General features: G+C 43.0%; 2 protein-coding genes and 1 long non-coding RNA gene across 4 annotated transcripts; 2 read left to right on the top strand and 1 right to left on the bottom strand.

The window, feature by feature from the left end:
* Positions 1 to 5,745: 5,745 nt before the first annotated feature.
* Positions 5,746 to 13,735, bottom strand: LOC119543044 (syncytin-2-like). Of its 2 annotated transcripts, none has more exons than XM_037847677.1 (2): positions 13,625 to 13,735; positions 5,746 to 9,132 (listed from the first exon to the last, which is right to left on the bottom strand). In XM_037847677.1, the coding sequence occupies exon 2, from the start codon at positions 8,969 to 8,971 to the stop codon at positions 7,901 to 7,903; it is 1,071 nt and encodes a 356-aa protein (XP_037703605.1). In that variant the 5' UTR covers positions 8,972 to 9,132; positions 13,625 to 13,735; the 3' UTR covers positions 5,746 to 7,900. The 2 variants fall into 2 exon arrangements, with proteins under 2 accessions (XP_037703605.1, XP_037703612.1); XM_037847684.1 differs by having other exon boundaries at positions 13,563 to 13,651.
* Positions 9,401 to 13,515, top strand: LOC119543055. The gene is made up of 3 exons (XR_005218520.1): positions 9,401 to 9,477; positions 12,758 to 12,817; positions 13,472 to 13,515. It is a non-coding gene; the product is annotated as an uncharacterized LOC119543055 (long non-coding RNA).
* A 73-nt stretch (positions 13,736 to 13,808) lies between the features above and the next one.
* Positions 13,809 to 16,567, top strand: EIF1B (eukaryotic translation initiation factor 1B). The gene is made up of 4 exons (XM_037828829.1): positions 13,809 to 14,109; positions 15,077 to 15,240; positions 15,696 to 15,797; positions 16,171 to 16,567. The coding sequence occupies exons 1-4, from the start codon at positions 14,079 to 14,081 to the stop codon at positions 16,213 to 16,215; spliced, it is 342 nt and encodes a 113-aa protein (XP_037684757.1). The 5' UTR covers positions 13,809 to 14,078; the 3' UTR covers positions 16,216 to 16,567.
* The last annotated feature ends 234 nt before the right edge of the window (positions 16,568 to 16,801 follow it).

The following is a 16,801-nucleotide window of genomic DNA, read 5'->3' on the forward strand; positions in this document are numbered from 1 at the left end:
GGGAGGGGGTGAAATGGAAAGATTTAGGCCGTATATATGTTTCCACAACTGAAAAAAAAAAAAAAAAAAGACAGTCTAAATAGATACTGACAATTAAATGCCAAGGATGATCCTGGATGGGATCTGAGGATGGAGGACAGGAGGCTCAAAGGGACACAGTTGAGACATAAGAAAAAAAAAGGAAATATAGAATGTAAGCTTTGTATCATTGTTGAATTTCTTGAACTTCTTAGCTGTGCTTAATGGGATTGCATAAAAGAATGTTCTTGTTCATGGGAATTGTATATGTGAATTATAATGTTTGTTCAAGGATGTGTGCAGCTTGCTCTTATATGTTCAGAAGACAGAGCAATAGATGATGGATGATAGGGAGGGAGGGAGGGAGGGAGGGAAAGAGAAACGGTGGTGTGACAGCATGTTAAAGTTGGTGGATCAGGGTATTGGGGGAGGGGGGTAAGGGTATGCTGGAGTTCTGTGTATGGGGTTTGTATTGTTTTTGCAACTTTTCCTATAACTTTGGATTTATTTCAAAATAAAATTTTTTAAAAAAAGGTGAAATTAAGATGATTTGTCTTTTTTTTTTGAGATTGTTCACATACCATACAATTATCCAAAGATCTACAGTGTAAAATCAATTGCCCACAGTACCATCATACAGCTGTGCATCCATCACTACAATTTTTAGAACACTTTCATTACTCCCGAAAAGAAATAAAGACAAAAAAAAAGGAAACTCAAATCCTTCATACCCCTAACCATCCCCCCTCCACTACTGACTCATAGTATTGGTATAGTACATTTGCTACTGTTGATGAAAAAATGTTAACATCCTACTAACTGTGTATACAGTTTGCAATAGTTATTTTTTTTCCTATATGCCCCTCTATTATTAACTTCTAGTTATAGTGTCACTGTATTAGTTAGGGTTCCCTAGGGAAACAGAATCAATGAGAGATATCTATGAATATAAGATTTATAAAAGTGTCCCATGCAACTGTGGGTATGCATAAGTCCAAATTCTGTAAGGTAGCCAGCAAACTAGCAACTCCAATGAAGATGTTCCATGAACTCAGGAAACGAACTGTCAACTTCAATGAACCCCTCAGGAAACGCTTCGCTGGTCAGCCGAAGAAGAAGTGAAGGTCCTCTATCTGTCTCACTTAAAAGTCTTCAACTGATTGACTGGATTAAATCCAGCCAACTGCATTCTCTCATTGTGGAAGACATGCCCTTCACTGAGTCATCAGTCACAGCTGCAGCCAACTGATAATTTAATAAACCAGCCTGCTGGGTTATTAACCAGCCACAAATGTTCTCACAGCAATGGTTAGGCCAGTGCTTGCTTGACCAGACTGCTGGGTACCATCAACTGGCCAAGTTGATACATGAACCTAACCATCACAGTCATACATTTGTTGTAGTTCATGAGAGAGATTTCTAATATTTGTACACTAAATCACAGACATTGTCCACCATAAGATTCATTGTTTTATACATACCCATCTTTTAATCTGCAACTTTCCTTCTGGTGACATACGTGACTCTGAGCTTCCCCTTTCCACCACATTCACACACCATTCATCACTCTTAGTTGTTCTCAAAATGTGCTACCATCACCTCTGTCCATTTACAAACATATAAGTTCACCCTAGTTGAATGTTCTGCTCATAATAAGCAACTGCTCCCCATTCTTTAGCGTTGTTCTATATCCTGATAACTTAACATTTCATGTCTATGAGTTTACATATTATAATTAGTTCATATCAGTGAGACCCTGCAATATTTGTCCTTACGTGTCTGACGTATTTCACTCAATATAGTGACCTCAAGGTTTCTTCATCCACCCATTTTTTAAAGACGGTTTTGTTCACACACCATACATTCCATCCTAAGTAAACAATTGATGGTTCCCTGTATAGTCACATATTTATATATTCACCACCACCACCACTATCTATATAAGGACATCTCCATTTCTTCTACAAAGAAGGAGGAAGAGTCCAAGAAGGTAGAGAGACAAAAGAAAAAGAAAAAATAAAGAGGAAAAAAAAGAAAAAAAAAACATGGCAGCTAGGAAGCAACAATAAGAGAGAACATTAAACCAAAGTAGAATAAAGAGTCAGAAAACATCACCAATGCCAAGAGTCCCATACCCCTCCCTTATGTCCCCCTCTTATATACATTTGGCTTTGGTATATTGCCTTTGTTACATTAAAGGAAGCATAATACAATGTTTCTGTTAATTAGTCTCTAGTTTGCATTGACTGTATTTTTCCCCCAATCCCACCCTATTTTTAATACCTTGCAAGGTTGACCTTCATTTGTTCCCCCTCACGTAAAAATATATTTGTACACTTTATCACACTTGTTGAGCACTATAGGTTTCACTGAGTTACACAGTCCCAGTCTTTGTCTTTTCTCTTTCCTTCTGGTGTCCCACATGCTCCTAACCTTCCTCTTTCAACCATACTCACAGTCATCTTTTTTCAGTGTGCTTACATTGCTGTACTACCAACCCAAAATTGTGTTCCAAACCTCTCACTCCTGTTTTTTCCTATCTGTCTGTAGTGCTCCCTTTAGTATTCCGTGTAGAGCAGGTATCTCGTTCACAAACTCTGTCACTGTCTGTTTGCCAGAGAACATTTTAAGCTCTCCCTCATATTTGAAGGACAGTTTTGCCGGATATAGGATTCTTGGTTGGCGGTTTTTCTCTTTCAGTATCTTAAATATATCACCCCACTTCCTTCTTGCCTCCATGGTTTCTACTGAGAAGTCGCACATAGTCTTCTCAAGCTTCCTTCGTATGTGATGGATCACTGTTCTCTTGCTGCTTTCAGGGTTCTCTGTTTGTCTTTGACGTTTGATAATCTGATTATTAAGTGTCTTGGCATAGGCCTATTCAGATCTTTTGTGTTTCGGGTACACTGCACTTCTTGCATCCGTAATTTTATGTCTTTCATAAGAGATAAGAAATTTTCATTGATTATTTCCTCTATTATTGCTTCTGCCCCTTTTCCCTTCTCCTTCTGGGACACCCATGACATGTACATCCATGTATTTCATGCTGTCATTCAATTCCCTGAGACGTTGCTCATATTTTTCCATTCTTTTCCCTATCTTTTCTTTTGTGTGTAGGATTTCAGATGTCTTGTTCTCCAGTTCCTGAGTGTTTTCTTCTGCCTCTTGAGACCTGCTGTTGTATGTCTCCACTGTGTCTTTCATCTCTTGTGTTGTGCCTTTAATTTCAATAGATTCTGCCAGTTGTATTTTCAAACTTTCGATTTCTACCTTACATATGCCCAGTGTTTCATTATATGTTTCGTCTCTTTTGCCATATCTTCCCTAAACTTTTTGAAGTGATTTAGAATTAGTTGTTTCAATTCCTGTACCTCAGTTGAAGTGTAAGTTTGTTCCTTTGACTGGGCCAAAACTTTGTTTTTCTTACTGTAGGTTGTAGTTTTCTGTTGTCTAGGCATCTGGTTTCCTTGGTTAACCCTGTCGGGTTTTCCCATTCCAGAATGGGCTCAGGTCTCAGAAGGGGAAAATGTTTAGTATCAGGTTTCCCTGAGGGTGTGTCTTAGAAGACTGACATACCCTGTGAGGCCTCAAGCCACTGTGCGTTTCCTGTGCCTGTCAGCCTGTCACTCTTGACTGGTGTAAGGAGGTGTGGCCCACTTAGTTTCTGTTTTGGCTATTTTCCCCCAGGCTCTGGGGTTTGGTTCTGAATGCAAGGTGAGAAGTAGAGCTGGGCAACATCTCCTTCCTTTTAGGGAAGATACACCCCCTAGGGAGTTATCATCTGCATTTAAATATGTTCTTTGTCTCTCTGACTCTGTTACTCCACCCTTATCTGAGTCAGAGCACTGGGAACTGAAAATGGCTGAGGCTTTCTCCACTGAGCTGCTCAGGTTGAGAGAGAGAAAAAGGGACAGAAAGCCCCCTTTCAGGCCAGTCCATGCCCTCCCCTCCTCCCCCCCCAGTTTCACCGGTCGGCCAGAGATAGCACCTGGTCCTCTTGGCAACCCCCTCCCAGGACAGAGAAGTCATCTGGCTCTTTAAGGTCAGTTGTCACTAAAACCCACTGTCTGCTTGTTGGGGATTTGTAGCTTGTATCGAGCAGTCCACATTTGTTAATTAAAACCCCAGTTGGAGCTCAGCTGAGCTATATTTGCTTGTTCAGAGAGTGCTGCTCTCTATCACAGTGAGGTTTTGCAGTTCCAGCTGCCATGGAGGGAAGGGGCTCCCAGCTTGAGTCCACAGTTTTTACTTATAGATTTTATGCTGCGATCTCAGGCATTCCTCCCAATCCAAATTGGTGTATGATGTGTGGACAGTCACGGTTGTCCCCCAGCAGTTATTGCAGATTTACTAGTTGTTCCTGGTTGTTTATTAGTTGTTCCGGGGGGCTAAACTAACTTCCACTCCTCTCTATGCCACCGTCTTCTTTCATCTCTCCAATTTAAGTCTTTGAAAGGCTAATATGCATTTTAGACTTACAGCACACCTCAATTTGCACTAGCCACATTTCAAGTACTCAATGGCCACATGTGACTAGAGGCACTTTAAGTTGTACAGCACAGTCTTAAACACAAAAGCTATGAATGACCAGATTCAGAAAAGCCTTTAAGATAGTACGCACAATTGTATCCAACCAGTATTTACAGTTGGCTTTGAGCGAAGATTTTTAGCTTGTGGGTTTCTGATGCAAACACTAGGTCTAAAAAAGAATGAGTTCTGATGAGCATGGCCAGGAAAACCCTAAGATTTCTGGATTTTTTTTTTCTTTTAACTTATGTATGTTTCTTTTTCTTTATTGGACCACCCTTGGCTCCTTCTGAGAAACAATGTAATGCAAAATATTTATAGGTATCTAGTAAAAAAAATGAAAAAGGAAATAGGTATTTTATTTATTCTGCACTTCATCTAGAGCTGTTTTAAAATTTACTTTAAAACACACTTAATGAAGGTATAAGAACAAACAGAAACCACTGTATCTGAAATCAACAAATGAACAGCATTTTTTTTTTAACTTTCCTTGTTTTGGAACCAGCTCTAGAACATTACACCTTAATTTGGATAACAAGTGTTTTTCATTTGAAAATTAGGGCTAGAAGACCAAAAATGTACTTAGATCCCTAAAAGTTTGATTTCTGGGGGGTAAGTTATTTAACTTAGACAAGCCTCCATTTCTACAACTGCTAAATGGATTAGCAGCTACCTCACAGAGTAACTATGAAGATTAATAACACGGTATTTAAGCCTTATGATAGAGAAATAGTAAACCTGCAATAAATGGTACAATTTAGCATCGTTAATCACAAAAGACTATCACATGCAGGTATGTTTAACCTTGAGTCTTGTTCTAGTTTGCTAATGCTGCAGAATGCAAAACACCAGAGATGGATAGGCTTTTATAAAACGGGGGTTTATTTCACTACACAATTACAGTCTTAAGGCCACAAAACGTCCAAGGTAACACCTCAGCAATCGGGTACCTTCACCGGAGGATGGCCAATGGCGTCTGGAAAACCTCTGCTAGCTGGGAAGGCAGCTGGCGTCTGCTCCAAAGCTCTGGCCTCAAAACGGCTTTCTCCCAGAACGTTCCTCTCTAGCAAGCTTGCTCCTCTTCAAAACATCACTCCCAGCTGCACTCAGTTTCCTCTCTTTGAGTCAGCTCATTTATATAGCTCCACTGATCAAGGCCCACCCCGAATGGGTGGGGCCACGCCTCCATGGGAACAGCTCATCAAAATCATCACCCACAGCTGAGTGGGGCACATTCCAAGCAAATCTAACCATCACCAAAATGTCTGCCCCATAGGACCACAAAGATAATGGCAGTTGGGGGACACAATACATTCAAACCGGCATAAGTCTACAGATCCCTTAGTCCATGGATAAAATTGGGGAAGATCCTAAAATTGGATGGGAAAACATTTAACATTTCCTTACACTATGAATGTAGGCAACAGTACAGTAGTATTAGAAGGACCTGTCACTTTGCACCAATAGAAGTTACAAATATTTTCATATTCCATTTCTCATGCTGCAAACATCTCAAAATGTCTTTTATGTTTATCACCTTTTTGAAATAACAGTTATTAGACCTGCTGCTAGATCTTGTTAATTAATGCATTAAGAAGCATACTTTTAGTATTAAATGAAATGTTTCTAATTTTAATATTATTGGCTGCCCTTGTAATCCTATGTGTTTTATTTTATGCACTTAAAAACATTATTCTTAAACTGGGGTCCACAGGCTTCCCAAGACTGCTACAGCACACACAAAAAAGGTTAAGAATCACTAAATTTTCATCTATCTCTTTGCTTCCAGATATCCACCCAAGTTGGACAACTGAACATCTGCCTAGTGAACCTATTCCCAGTCTCTACGTTTGTTTATCTGAGTGTGAATGTGTATGACCTGATATGAAGACATTACAATTCTGATACCCAGGGTTTTACTAATTAACCTATCTGTTGAAATCATCCTTAATTTATATCTGGTACCCACCCTGTTCAAAGCTCTATGTTTGACCATATCAGGAAAATAAGATGTTCAGCTGACACACACCTGGCCCCCCCAGATGCCTGACCCCTGGAGACATTCAGGCAGTGGTTCTCAGGCTTGGTTTGGGACCAGTAGTATCAGCATCACCTGGGAGCATGTTATAATAGCAAATTCTCGGGCCACACCTGTTACTGGAGCTCCTGTGTCACCAGAGCCCTGTTCCAGGCTCAATGTCTCCACACAAGAAGGAATTCAAAGTTGAGATGAGCAGGTATGAGGGAACGATAAAATTTATTAAAGAAAAGAGACTACATGTTCAAGGGGTGAGTGCGGGCATGCTCACGGGAGAGATGCACCCCAGGTTGTTTGGCACATGGGTTTTTATGGGCAAGCTGTACAGTTTGGGGACTGGAATTTTCCATTCCTGCCCCCCCACCCCTTTTTTCCCATCCTTGTTTTATCTTAAGCAACCAATTGTTTCCAAGAGGTTGTTGTCTGTCACTTGTGGTTGAGCTCTGGGTTTCAGGAACTTAACTGTTATCTCCAGATGCTTCTACCCTGCTGCTGAACCCAAAGGCACCTCAAGGTCTGCTGTAGGCCTTTTTTCTGTGTCTAACCTGCCTCAACTTCCCCCTGAGAGAGTTATACACCCTTATTCTTATGGGGTACTTGAGGGGCGGCGGTCTATCTTCTGGAGCTTCTTCCTGCTGACCAGGGGTCGTAGTCCCTGCCTGACAGGGTGTAGAACTCTCTAGCTACTCTAGATGGGCTAGAGACGGGAGGCCCTTAGTCAGCGTTGGCAGAACCCATGAGTCAGCATGAGTTTACTGTGAATGGCTTGTAACCTGGTGGAGACAAATTTGACAAGAAGGTTAAAGATGCATGGTCTGAATAAGAGGAGAGTGAGCAAAGGTATTAGAGGTCCCAGAAAGGAAAGAATCAAGATAACAGACCAGGGAGGGAAGAAAGCTGCTCCCAATCTGTTTCCGCATTTTCACAGAGACGTGTTGATTGGTCTATTAGGTGTTTGATATTTTGTTGGAATTGTCTTGATTGATTTACATAAAAACAGCATTCTTCCTTTAAAGAGAGACAGGTTCCTCCTTGGGCTGCTGTGAGCAGGTCTCAGGCACATCTATCCTGAAGAACTACTGGGACTAGGGACTCTACTTGGGTTCAAAGGAGACCTAAGGCCTGTGCCATGGGTAGCAAACTGTGAGATCATTCAAGAGAAACATTGTGATGAAACTGATGGCTAGTGACTAAACCCCCAATTCCCAAACCAGTTCTGAATGCTGAAGCAAAAAGGGGTATTAAGATGGGGATTGCTTGCTCTTTTTTGACGAGAAAACGAGTGAAAGGCAGGGAGAGGTACTTGGGTAGAACCATCTAGGTAGTAGAGCTGGGGCTTACATAGGCTAAAGTGCAAGAGCCTGTCCAGTTGCTGGGCAGGGTTAGGTATGTATTATTTCCACAGACAAAAAACAGCCCCTCTTCTGTTTTGAGGGTGACATCAAAGAACAGGGTAGCAAGATGTCCACAGACTGAGGTAATGCAGCCTCTACCTCTTCCTACTCCACAAGTACGTTGGTTAGGGTCGGCCTCTGGGGCGAGGAGGCGTATTTTGGAGAGGCTCATACGAATGGCAATTAAGGGGGAAAGAGGGGGTGATGGTGCTTCAGGGTGATCATGAAAAAGAATGCCGGGTGGCTTCTTATTTTGCCAGGTCATATTAACAAAGGGGCCAGTTATACTGGGATCTACTTTGCAGCATTCCTCCTGTTGAGTAGTAGTTTTCAGAAAAAACTTTGGATTGGGTCTATTTTGACAAAATTGTGTTTTGTCCTGGCAATTAATTAAGGACTGGTTTAAAAAAATAGCTGCCGCCTCGTCTAACCTGGCAGTAAGAAAATAGTGGGGACTGCGACAGAAGGCAGGACTTCCTGACCGGGGGTGTCCTTGGGCTTGGGTTTTGGTGCCCGAGCTTGCTACTTCAAGTTCCCACGTGCGACCATTTGGACAGATGTATATTATGGACTTGCACAGATTAGGTGGTATTTCCCCCAGGTATGGACCATTTGTGGAATTGGATTTGACACAAAAAGGGAAGGTAGAATTGGGGGCTATTATTACTTTGGAGTATACTCCTGTAACAGGAGGTGTTGCAGGTTGATGAACTTTCAGTTGCTCTAGAAGGTAGGAAAGTGCCCCTGGAAAGTTAGCTAAAGGATCCCATGTATAATGCGACCATGGTTTTGTATGTTGTAGAGTTGGGGAAATGGTAAGATTTGCAGTTCCCCAGTAAGTACTGTTAGCAGGCCATGCTACAGTAGCCAAATATTGGTGCATGCAGATCGAGCAATTGGACAGGTTTAGTTGGTGGGTTTTTAAGGCGTGTTCAGAAGCAGTTATGGAGAGGCTGCTTAAAAGAATGAAAAGGAGGCTTGATTTAGGGAGCATGGTGCAAAGAGGTATACTTAGCTTTGTTTTTTAAACAAAAGTTTTAGTCCTTAGCGGTTGGTACTCAAAAGACTTCTGTACTGGAGAGTCGAGGAGCTTTTCACAGGCAGGCTTGACTCTGGATAGATGCACCCAGCTGGAGATTCCACTAACCTTGACTGCTGTAGAGGTGATAAGAATTACAGAATAAGGCCCCTTCCATTTAGGTTTGAGTTGGGAGTCCAGCTCACTTTTATGCCAGGTCTTAATTAGGACAGACTGTCCAGGTTTTATTTTAGGTAGAGGTAAATTGGGGCTTGGAGCTGGGAGGAATGGAGCTCCTAGGTACTGAACAAACTTTTGAGTTGTTCCTAATGAGGTAAAGTATATGGTTAAATGATGGCTTTCTGGATCTAACACTAGGTCTTCGATCAAGAATGGCCTCCCATACATCATTTCAAAGAGACCGAATTGAAGAGGTTTCCTCAGTGCTAAACACATCATCCTAAGAAACTGAATCTCACTAGGTAGGAAAATTTTTCCTTCCTTAGTAGGCCATCCACCCACCTCTTGTGCACACCCATACCTATTTGCTAGTTTTTCCTCTTCCTGTGTGTAAGCAGAGGGTGTAGGTGGGAGAGAAATATTAGGTATTAATGTCTTTATGGGGGTCATACCTTCTGAGGCTGCTTTGGAAACCCTGTCTACCTTGGCATTTCTTTTAGCAACAAGGGAGTCAGACTTTTGGTGCCCTTGATAGTAGATTACTGCAACCTTCTGAAGAAACAATATAGCTTCCAGCAAGTGGAGAATTTCTTGCTTTTGCTTGATAGCGGTCTTATCATTAGTGAGCAGACCCCTTTCTTTCCAGATGGCAGAGTGAGCATGTAACACTAGGAAAGCAAACTAAGAGTTGGTATAAAGATTGACTTTTCCCAGCTGCTAGTGTTAGTTCACAGGCAAGTGCTACAAACTTGGCCTTTTGTGCCAAGGTCCCAGAAGGTAGAGGCTTTGCTTCAATAACCTCATGCAAGGATACTACAGTATATCCTTACCCTGCTCTCCTGATTCCTTCTCTCATGAAACTACTCCCATCTGTAAACCTTTCTAACTCTGGATTGGGCAGGGGTTGATCTTTTAGGTCTGGTCGACTAGAGTGATTTTGGGCTAAGGTTTCTGTATCTGAGTGCTCAAGAGGTGCATTCTCTTGGCTTGGGCCTATGGGCAACAGGGTGGCTGGATTTAGGGTAGTAAAGACTTGCACTTGGACTTCGGGGGTGTTTAATAGTTGGGTTTGATATTTTAGGAGTCTACTGTTTAAAAGTCATTGATGTCCTCTTGCCTCTAGAATGTCTGACTTGGTGGGGTGTGCATACTATTAGGGTCTGTCCCCACATCAGCTTGGTGGCTTGCTCTATAAGTAGGGTGGTGGCATCCACTGCTCGGAGGAATGGTGGCCACCCTGGGCTGTGGTGTTTAACAGTTTTGAAAAATATGCTACTGGTCAAGAGACATTCCCTAGTTTTTGTACTAAAACTCCTAGAGCTATTCCGTTTTTCTCAACAACATACAGGTAAAAGGGCTTCTCCACGTTTGGCAGGCCTAAGGCAGGTGGGCAGGTAAGGGCCCTTTTAAGGCCAGTGAAGGCAGCAGCTTGCTCCACTTCCCATTCCAAGGGGGCACTATCTAGCCCCCAGAGGCTTCATATGAGGGTCGTACTATTTCCCTGAATCAAGGTATCCAGATTCTGAAATACCCCACCATTCCTAAGAAGGTTCTTATATACTTCTTGGTTCCAGGGAGAGACACTGAGAGTATGGCCTGGACTCTCTGGGATGACAAAGAATGTTCCCCTGCAGTAAGGACAAACCCGAGATAAAGAACATTTTGTAAGGCAACTTGAGCCTTGGAAGCTGAAACCCGATATCCTTGTTCAGTCAAAAAATGAAGTGTGGTGATGGTGTCCCAAGTGTGGCTGCATACTGGTAAATCATCTAACATACTGAAGATTCCAGGTGTAGATGAGCTAAAACCTGTGCTAAGGCATTTCCAAAAAGATGAGGGCTATCTCTAAACCCTTGAGGTAAAACTGTCCAAGTAAGCTTGGTCAGGGTAGTATTCCTCGGCCCTTGCCACTCAAAGACAAACAAAACTTGGGAGTTTGAGTATAGGGGTATCCAGAAGAAGGCATCTTTTAAATCGAGGACTGAGTACCACAGGACAGAGCTAGGGATTTTGTTAAGAAGGGTGTAAGGGTTGGGAACTACAGGATGAAGGGGAATGACAAAGCTGTTCACAGTCCTAAGGTCCTGCACCAACCAGATGTCCCATTCGGCTTCTTCACAGGCAGGATGGGGATATTACAGGAAGACTGACAAGGAACTAGGAGGCCAACTTTTAGGAACTTTTGGATAAGGAGCTTGATACCCATTATATCTTCAGTTTTCTTGGGGAAGGGTTGGTCCTGTTTATAACCGTTATGATTGGGGAGATATGAGTGGCCCTCCTGGGTATTTCCATTTCCCATACTACTGGATTGATTTGATTAATTCAGGAAGGATGAGCTTGTCTGGGTTTCTGGCTCCAGCAAAAGCCAGACACATGGTTACAGGTTCTTCTCCAAGGTCCTCAGGACTTTGGGGGGACAAGCAGCCTATTAGTTGATTTGCGTGCCCAATGCCTGTGGCAAGACCCTTCCTAGAAGAGGGGTAGGGCACTCTGGCACCACCAGGAACTAGTGATTTAAAAATACACAGCCAATTCAACAAAGAAGAGGTTGAGTAAAAGGTTCTTGATTTAGGCTTCTTATCTACCCCTACTATAGGACAGGTTCACGGGGACAACGGGCCTGAGTGACAGGTCAAAACAGATTAAGCAGCTCCAGTATCAACTAAGAAATCAACTGTCCTACTTGCCACATCACAGGTCACTCGGGGTGTGTCAAAACTGATATTCTTTGGTGATGTCCAGGAAGCCACTAATGGCCCCTGGGCCTCCTCAGTCTAGGTCAGGAGTGGTCATCAAGGCTTTTGGGAGGGCTTCGACTCCCCTCTGGAACTCAACACACTCCTGGGCCCAATGTCCAGCTTTCCCACACCTAGGGCAAAGCCCCGGAAGCTCTTGGCATCCCTGAGGACACTCCTTCTTCCTGTGCCCCATTATTTTGCACTTATAGCAGGTTCTGGCTGACTTCGACCCCGAGTGGCCCTGAGGCAGCCTATTTGCCATTCTTGGCAAGCGCTATGAGCTGAGCTTTGTTCCTGTCCCTCCTTACCTTTTCTTCCTCTGCAGCCCTGTCCCAGTTATTAAAGACAGAAAAAGTGGTGTTCATGAGATCATTTACAGGGATCTGTGGCTCTGTGGCCAGTTTCTGGAGTTTCCTCCTTAAATCAGGAACTAATTGACCAATAAAATTGGTTTTAAGCATCATTGGCCCCTCTGGGGAATCAGGGTCTACCTGGCTGTACTTTTTCATAGCTTTCACCAGCCTACGATATAGAGCAGGGTTTTCTTTATCCTCCTGAGTTATACTTTCTAACATATTATAATTTATGGGTTTGGTGGTACACTTTTTCATTCCCTCTATCAGACAAATGATCATGTGGTTCCTGGCCTTTACACAATTGCATATTGAATGTAATGTTTTTAATTTTAATATAATTGGTTTCCCTTGTAATACTATATGCTTTATTTTATGCACTTAAAAACATTATTCTTGGACTGGTGTCCACAGGTTTCACAAGACTGCTTCAGCACACACAAAAAAGGTTAAGAATCACTAAATTTTAGTCTTTCCTTTGCTTCCAGAAATCCACCCAAGTCTGACGACTGCATATCTGCCTGGTGAACCCACTCGCAAAGTCTCAGGTTTGTTTTTCTGAGTGCGAATGTGTATGACTTGATATGAAGACATTACAGTTCTGACACCCGGGGTTTTACTAATTAACGTATTTGTTGAGCTCACCCTTAATTTATATCTGGTACCCACCCTGTTCAAGGCTCTATGTTTGACCTTATGAAGCATATAAGACGAGAGGTTCAGCTGACACACACCTGGCCCCCACTAGATGCCAGACCCCTGGAGACGTTCAGGTAGTGGTCCTCAGCCTTGGTTCGGGACCAGTAGCATCAGCATCACCTGGGATATGTTATAATAGCAAATTCCCGGCCCGCAACCAGACTTCCTCAAACAGAAACTCTGCGGTTGAGGTCTAGCAATCTGTTTCAACAAGCTCTCTCAGATATGAACGCTGGAGTTTGAGAACCACAGCATTAGGGAATCAAAGGTCGGAGTAAACGGGGGGGAAAGACTCCCACCTCGAACCTTTATGGGGACCAACATGGCTCCAGCAATAGGGAGCTGGAATTTCGAAGCAGGAATGCGGGGGGCGGCCGGCGAGTAGAAAGCCGGAGCTACAGGCTTGTTTTGCATCTGCAAGTGCCTACTAGGCACTCTGATTTTACTTACACTACCAGGACTTTCCAAGTTGACTAACGGATACTCTCCTCCCCACCCCCCAGTCCCCAACCGTCGGAGCTGCCGCTGTACGCGGGACGGAGAAAAGGAAGACCGAAAGGGAGTCCAAAAGTATTCTGCCGGCGCGTGACGAACCAAGCTCCACACTTGCTACTTCTTGCCGCATCTGCAGCTCCCCAGACTGTACCCCGCCATACCGTGCCTCCTCTGCCGCCCAGCGCCGGCGACCGCACTCCTTGTTGGGAATTGCGGTCTCAGAAATCCACGCGCCCCAGATTTTCCGAGCCCTGCTACCTATGGAAAACTACAAGTCCCAGAATGCGTGGCGCGGGAGCGTCACGTGGGAAGGCAGCGGGCGCGGCTAAATAGTCTCCTTCGGCCATTTTGTGGGAGAAGCCGCAGCGCCGCCTCTTCTCTCGCTTCCCAGTAGCCGACGCCGCCGCCTCTTCCTCCGCCTCCTCCGCCTCCTCCGTCGCCTCTTCCTGCCGCCTCCCGGCTTCCGCCGCCGTAGCCACTTCAGTCGAATCCCAGCCCCCGGGCGAAGCATCTCCTTATTTATTTCCGTTTTCTGGTCAGACAGGCTCCTGACACGGTGATCCGGGCGGGCCCCGCAGGAATTTTATCCCCTCACCGGCCTCACACTAGTATCGCATGTCCACTATCCAGAACCTCCAATCTTTCGGTAAGATCTGATCGCCGCCGCCCCCCTCCCTTCCTCTGCTCGCTTCTTGGCCTCTCCTTCCTGTCCTCCCCGGGGCCGCTCATCCCCGACCACCGTCCGGAAGGGTCCCCTCCCCTGTCTGTCCTCCCCGCACCCCGAGTGGGGCTTTGTCTCGGCGCCCAGAAAATGGCGACTGGGCCCTTGGCTACCCTGACCCTCGGTGTCTCAGACCCCTGCCCCAAGGACGGCCGCCCGACCCCGACCCCTCCTCCCGGTGATCCGGCTGGAGACCCCACGCTGCCCTATCCCCGCCTTGACGCGGCTCCCGCCTCCGCCCCGGATCCTTGACATCTCAGCGACCCTCCTGGACGTGCGCTGCCCCTCGGAAGGGGGATGCCAGGCTAGTGTAGGGGTTTAGGGGATCAGCATCCATTCGGGGTCAGAGCAGTTTCTGAGCAGCTCTTGGGAACGTAAAGTAAAAGATGCTGATACAGGCCTCTGATCTGTCACAGGGCAGTGGTCCAGTCTTACGTACTTGCGTAGTAGTTTGTAAAATTACATCTCTTGCAATATATATATTTTAATTTGATTGTTTTGCAAGAAGTTACTAAATGATCAGGCTGGATTCATTTTAATGTTTCTGTTGACATCAGAATGTAATCACGATGACGCACGTTTTTATAGTCGCTATAAAATTAAGGTTTTAAAGTCTCTTTTCCCTCATTAGAGGACCATGTTCAACGAAACATTATCCACCTGTAAATTTTATTAATATTCAAGTTACAAGGGACATATTTCTTTAAATGTTTCTTTTTGTAGGGTACCTCTGAGGTTTTATTGATGCCTCACTCTCATCCCCACCCACAAAAAAAGCATAGGCACTAAAACCTTCTTTGCTTACTGTCTAGATTTGTAGTGTATCATATTTCTGGAAATTACTTCTGGAAAGATATTTTTCTTCCTTGAATTTTTTTGTATCCCTTTGCAGACCCCTTTGCTGATGCAACTAAGGGTGACGACTTACTCCCGGCAGGGACTGAGGATTACATTCATATAAGAATCCAGCAACGGAACGGCAGAAAGACATTGACTACTGTTCAGGGCATTGCAGATGATTATGACAAAAAGAAACTTGTGAAAGCTTTCAAAAAGGTAAAGGTATAAGGAAGGAAAGATTAAAGTTTAGTTATTGATTCACACCTTTGAATTTGAATATGGTTTTCACATTTACATAAATATATCAGTGTGGGTGAAAATGACTGGAAAGTTGTGTTCTTTCTTGAAATTAACACTCAATATATTTGGTTATTCTCCCAGTTTGGTCTGCTATCTAAGATTTACATGGCCTCCAAGATAAACAGTTAAAATCTCATAACATGTGAAATGCTTAGTTCTTAATGTTCCACATGAAATCATTTCCTTTAGTTTTGTGGGATCTGCTGAATCATTTTCAAATTAACTTAATTTGGGGACTACAGGTGACAAAACCTGTTTCTTAAATGTATATAGACTCAAGCCTACTGAAATAGTTAATTTTAGTTGTATGGTAGAACTCAAAATTCATTGTATTCAGCTCAGTTACGTTGTACATTTATATATTTCTCCAGAAATTTGCCTGTAATGGTACTGTGATTGAGCATCCTGAATACGGAGAGGTTATTCAGCTTCAAGGTGACCAAAGAAAAAATATTTGCCAGTTTCTGTTGGAGGTGAGTGATTGGGTGATTTATCTGCAACCTTGAGGTTTCTTCTAAAGTTATATTTAAAGGCAATGTGAATTTGCTTCCTACTTATTAAAAATCATGTGAATGAAGTAAATCAATTAATTGAGTGAAATATATATTTAATACCTATTTGCTATTTATTAAACTGGACCTTTATCCAGTTTATTTCAACATTAGAATGGTCTATGCAGAAGGGTTCTCAAATGTGTATCACGTTGTTACTAACAATATATGCCGCAAGTAACTGTTGCTTTAAGCTGGTAACAATGATGCTTTCTAATGACTTCTCCATGCTATTTTAGAGGTGAATTTATATATTCCTTAGAGTGATTCTGCTAAACTAGATTCTATTTTACAGGTTGGCATTGTCAAGGAGGAACAGCTTAAGGTTCATGGATTCTAAAATGAACCCAAATACGTGGAGAATTTCTTGAATGATTTTTGTTCTCTAGATCCAGTTTGGCTGCCTTGTGAAATGATTCTCTGCAGTAAATGGACTTTTCATTTATTTAATCATTCAAACTTCCATTCATATCTGCATGATTACAGAAAACATGGGGTATGTAGCTTAGTAACACATAAGAAAATTGCAGTAAGATGGTAATGAAGCCCCGTATTCATCTTAACGTGTTTCCAATGGAAAATATTTTGTTTTGTGTGTTTATTGTTTGGTTTATTACTTTTCACTTGATTAAATATTTTTTGTTGTATTAAACCATGTATGTTGCAGCTTAACAATAAAAAAAGTCTGTGAATCCTTTTGTGAGCAGTTATGCTCCCAAATCTAAGCAAGACATGCCTATATTTTGCCTTTCATAATTGGAATTTTTGTTATGCAAAGTATTCTTTCTAATTAGCTTTAGCTGCTGTTAAATCCAAAGATAGAAGAGAACCTTTATTGTATTAAACTTCCAAAGCTTGTGTCCTTAAATTTACTGACTGAAGAATAAGAAAAGTAGTATAAACTCAGCCAGAGCTGCTGCTCTTTG

The sequence above is a fragment of the Choloepus didactylus genome, chromosome 1 (genome assembly GCF_015220235.1).
Source record: "Choloepus didactylus isolate mChoDid1 chromosome 1, mChoDid1.pri, whole genome shotgun sequence".
In the NCBI taxonomy this organism is placed as follows: Eukaryota; Metazoa; Chordata; class Mammalia; order Pilosa; family Megalonychidae; genus Choloepus; species Choloepus didactylus.

Bases quoted from the DNA above. Each gene is read 5' to 3' on its own strand.
- LOC119543044 (XM_037847677.1), bottom strand. From the start codon at position 8,971: ATGCTCCCTAAATCAAGCCTCCTTTTCATTCTTTTAAGCAGCCTCTCC.
- EIF1B (XM_037828829.1), top strand. From the start codon at position 14,079: ATGTCCACTATCCAGAACCTCCAATCTTTCG. The intron at 15,241-15,695 runs GTAAAGGTATAA...ATATTTCTCCAG, and splicing joins TTGTGAAAGCTTTCAAAAAG to AAATTTGCCTGTAATGGTAC. The intron at 15,798-16,170 runs GTGAGTGATTGG...TCTATTTTACAG, and splicing joins TTTGCCAGTTTCTGTTGGAG to GTTGGCATTGTCAAGGAGGA.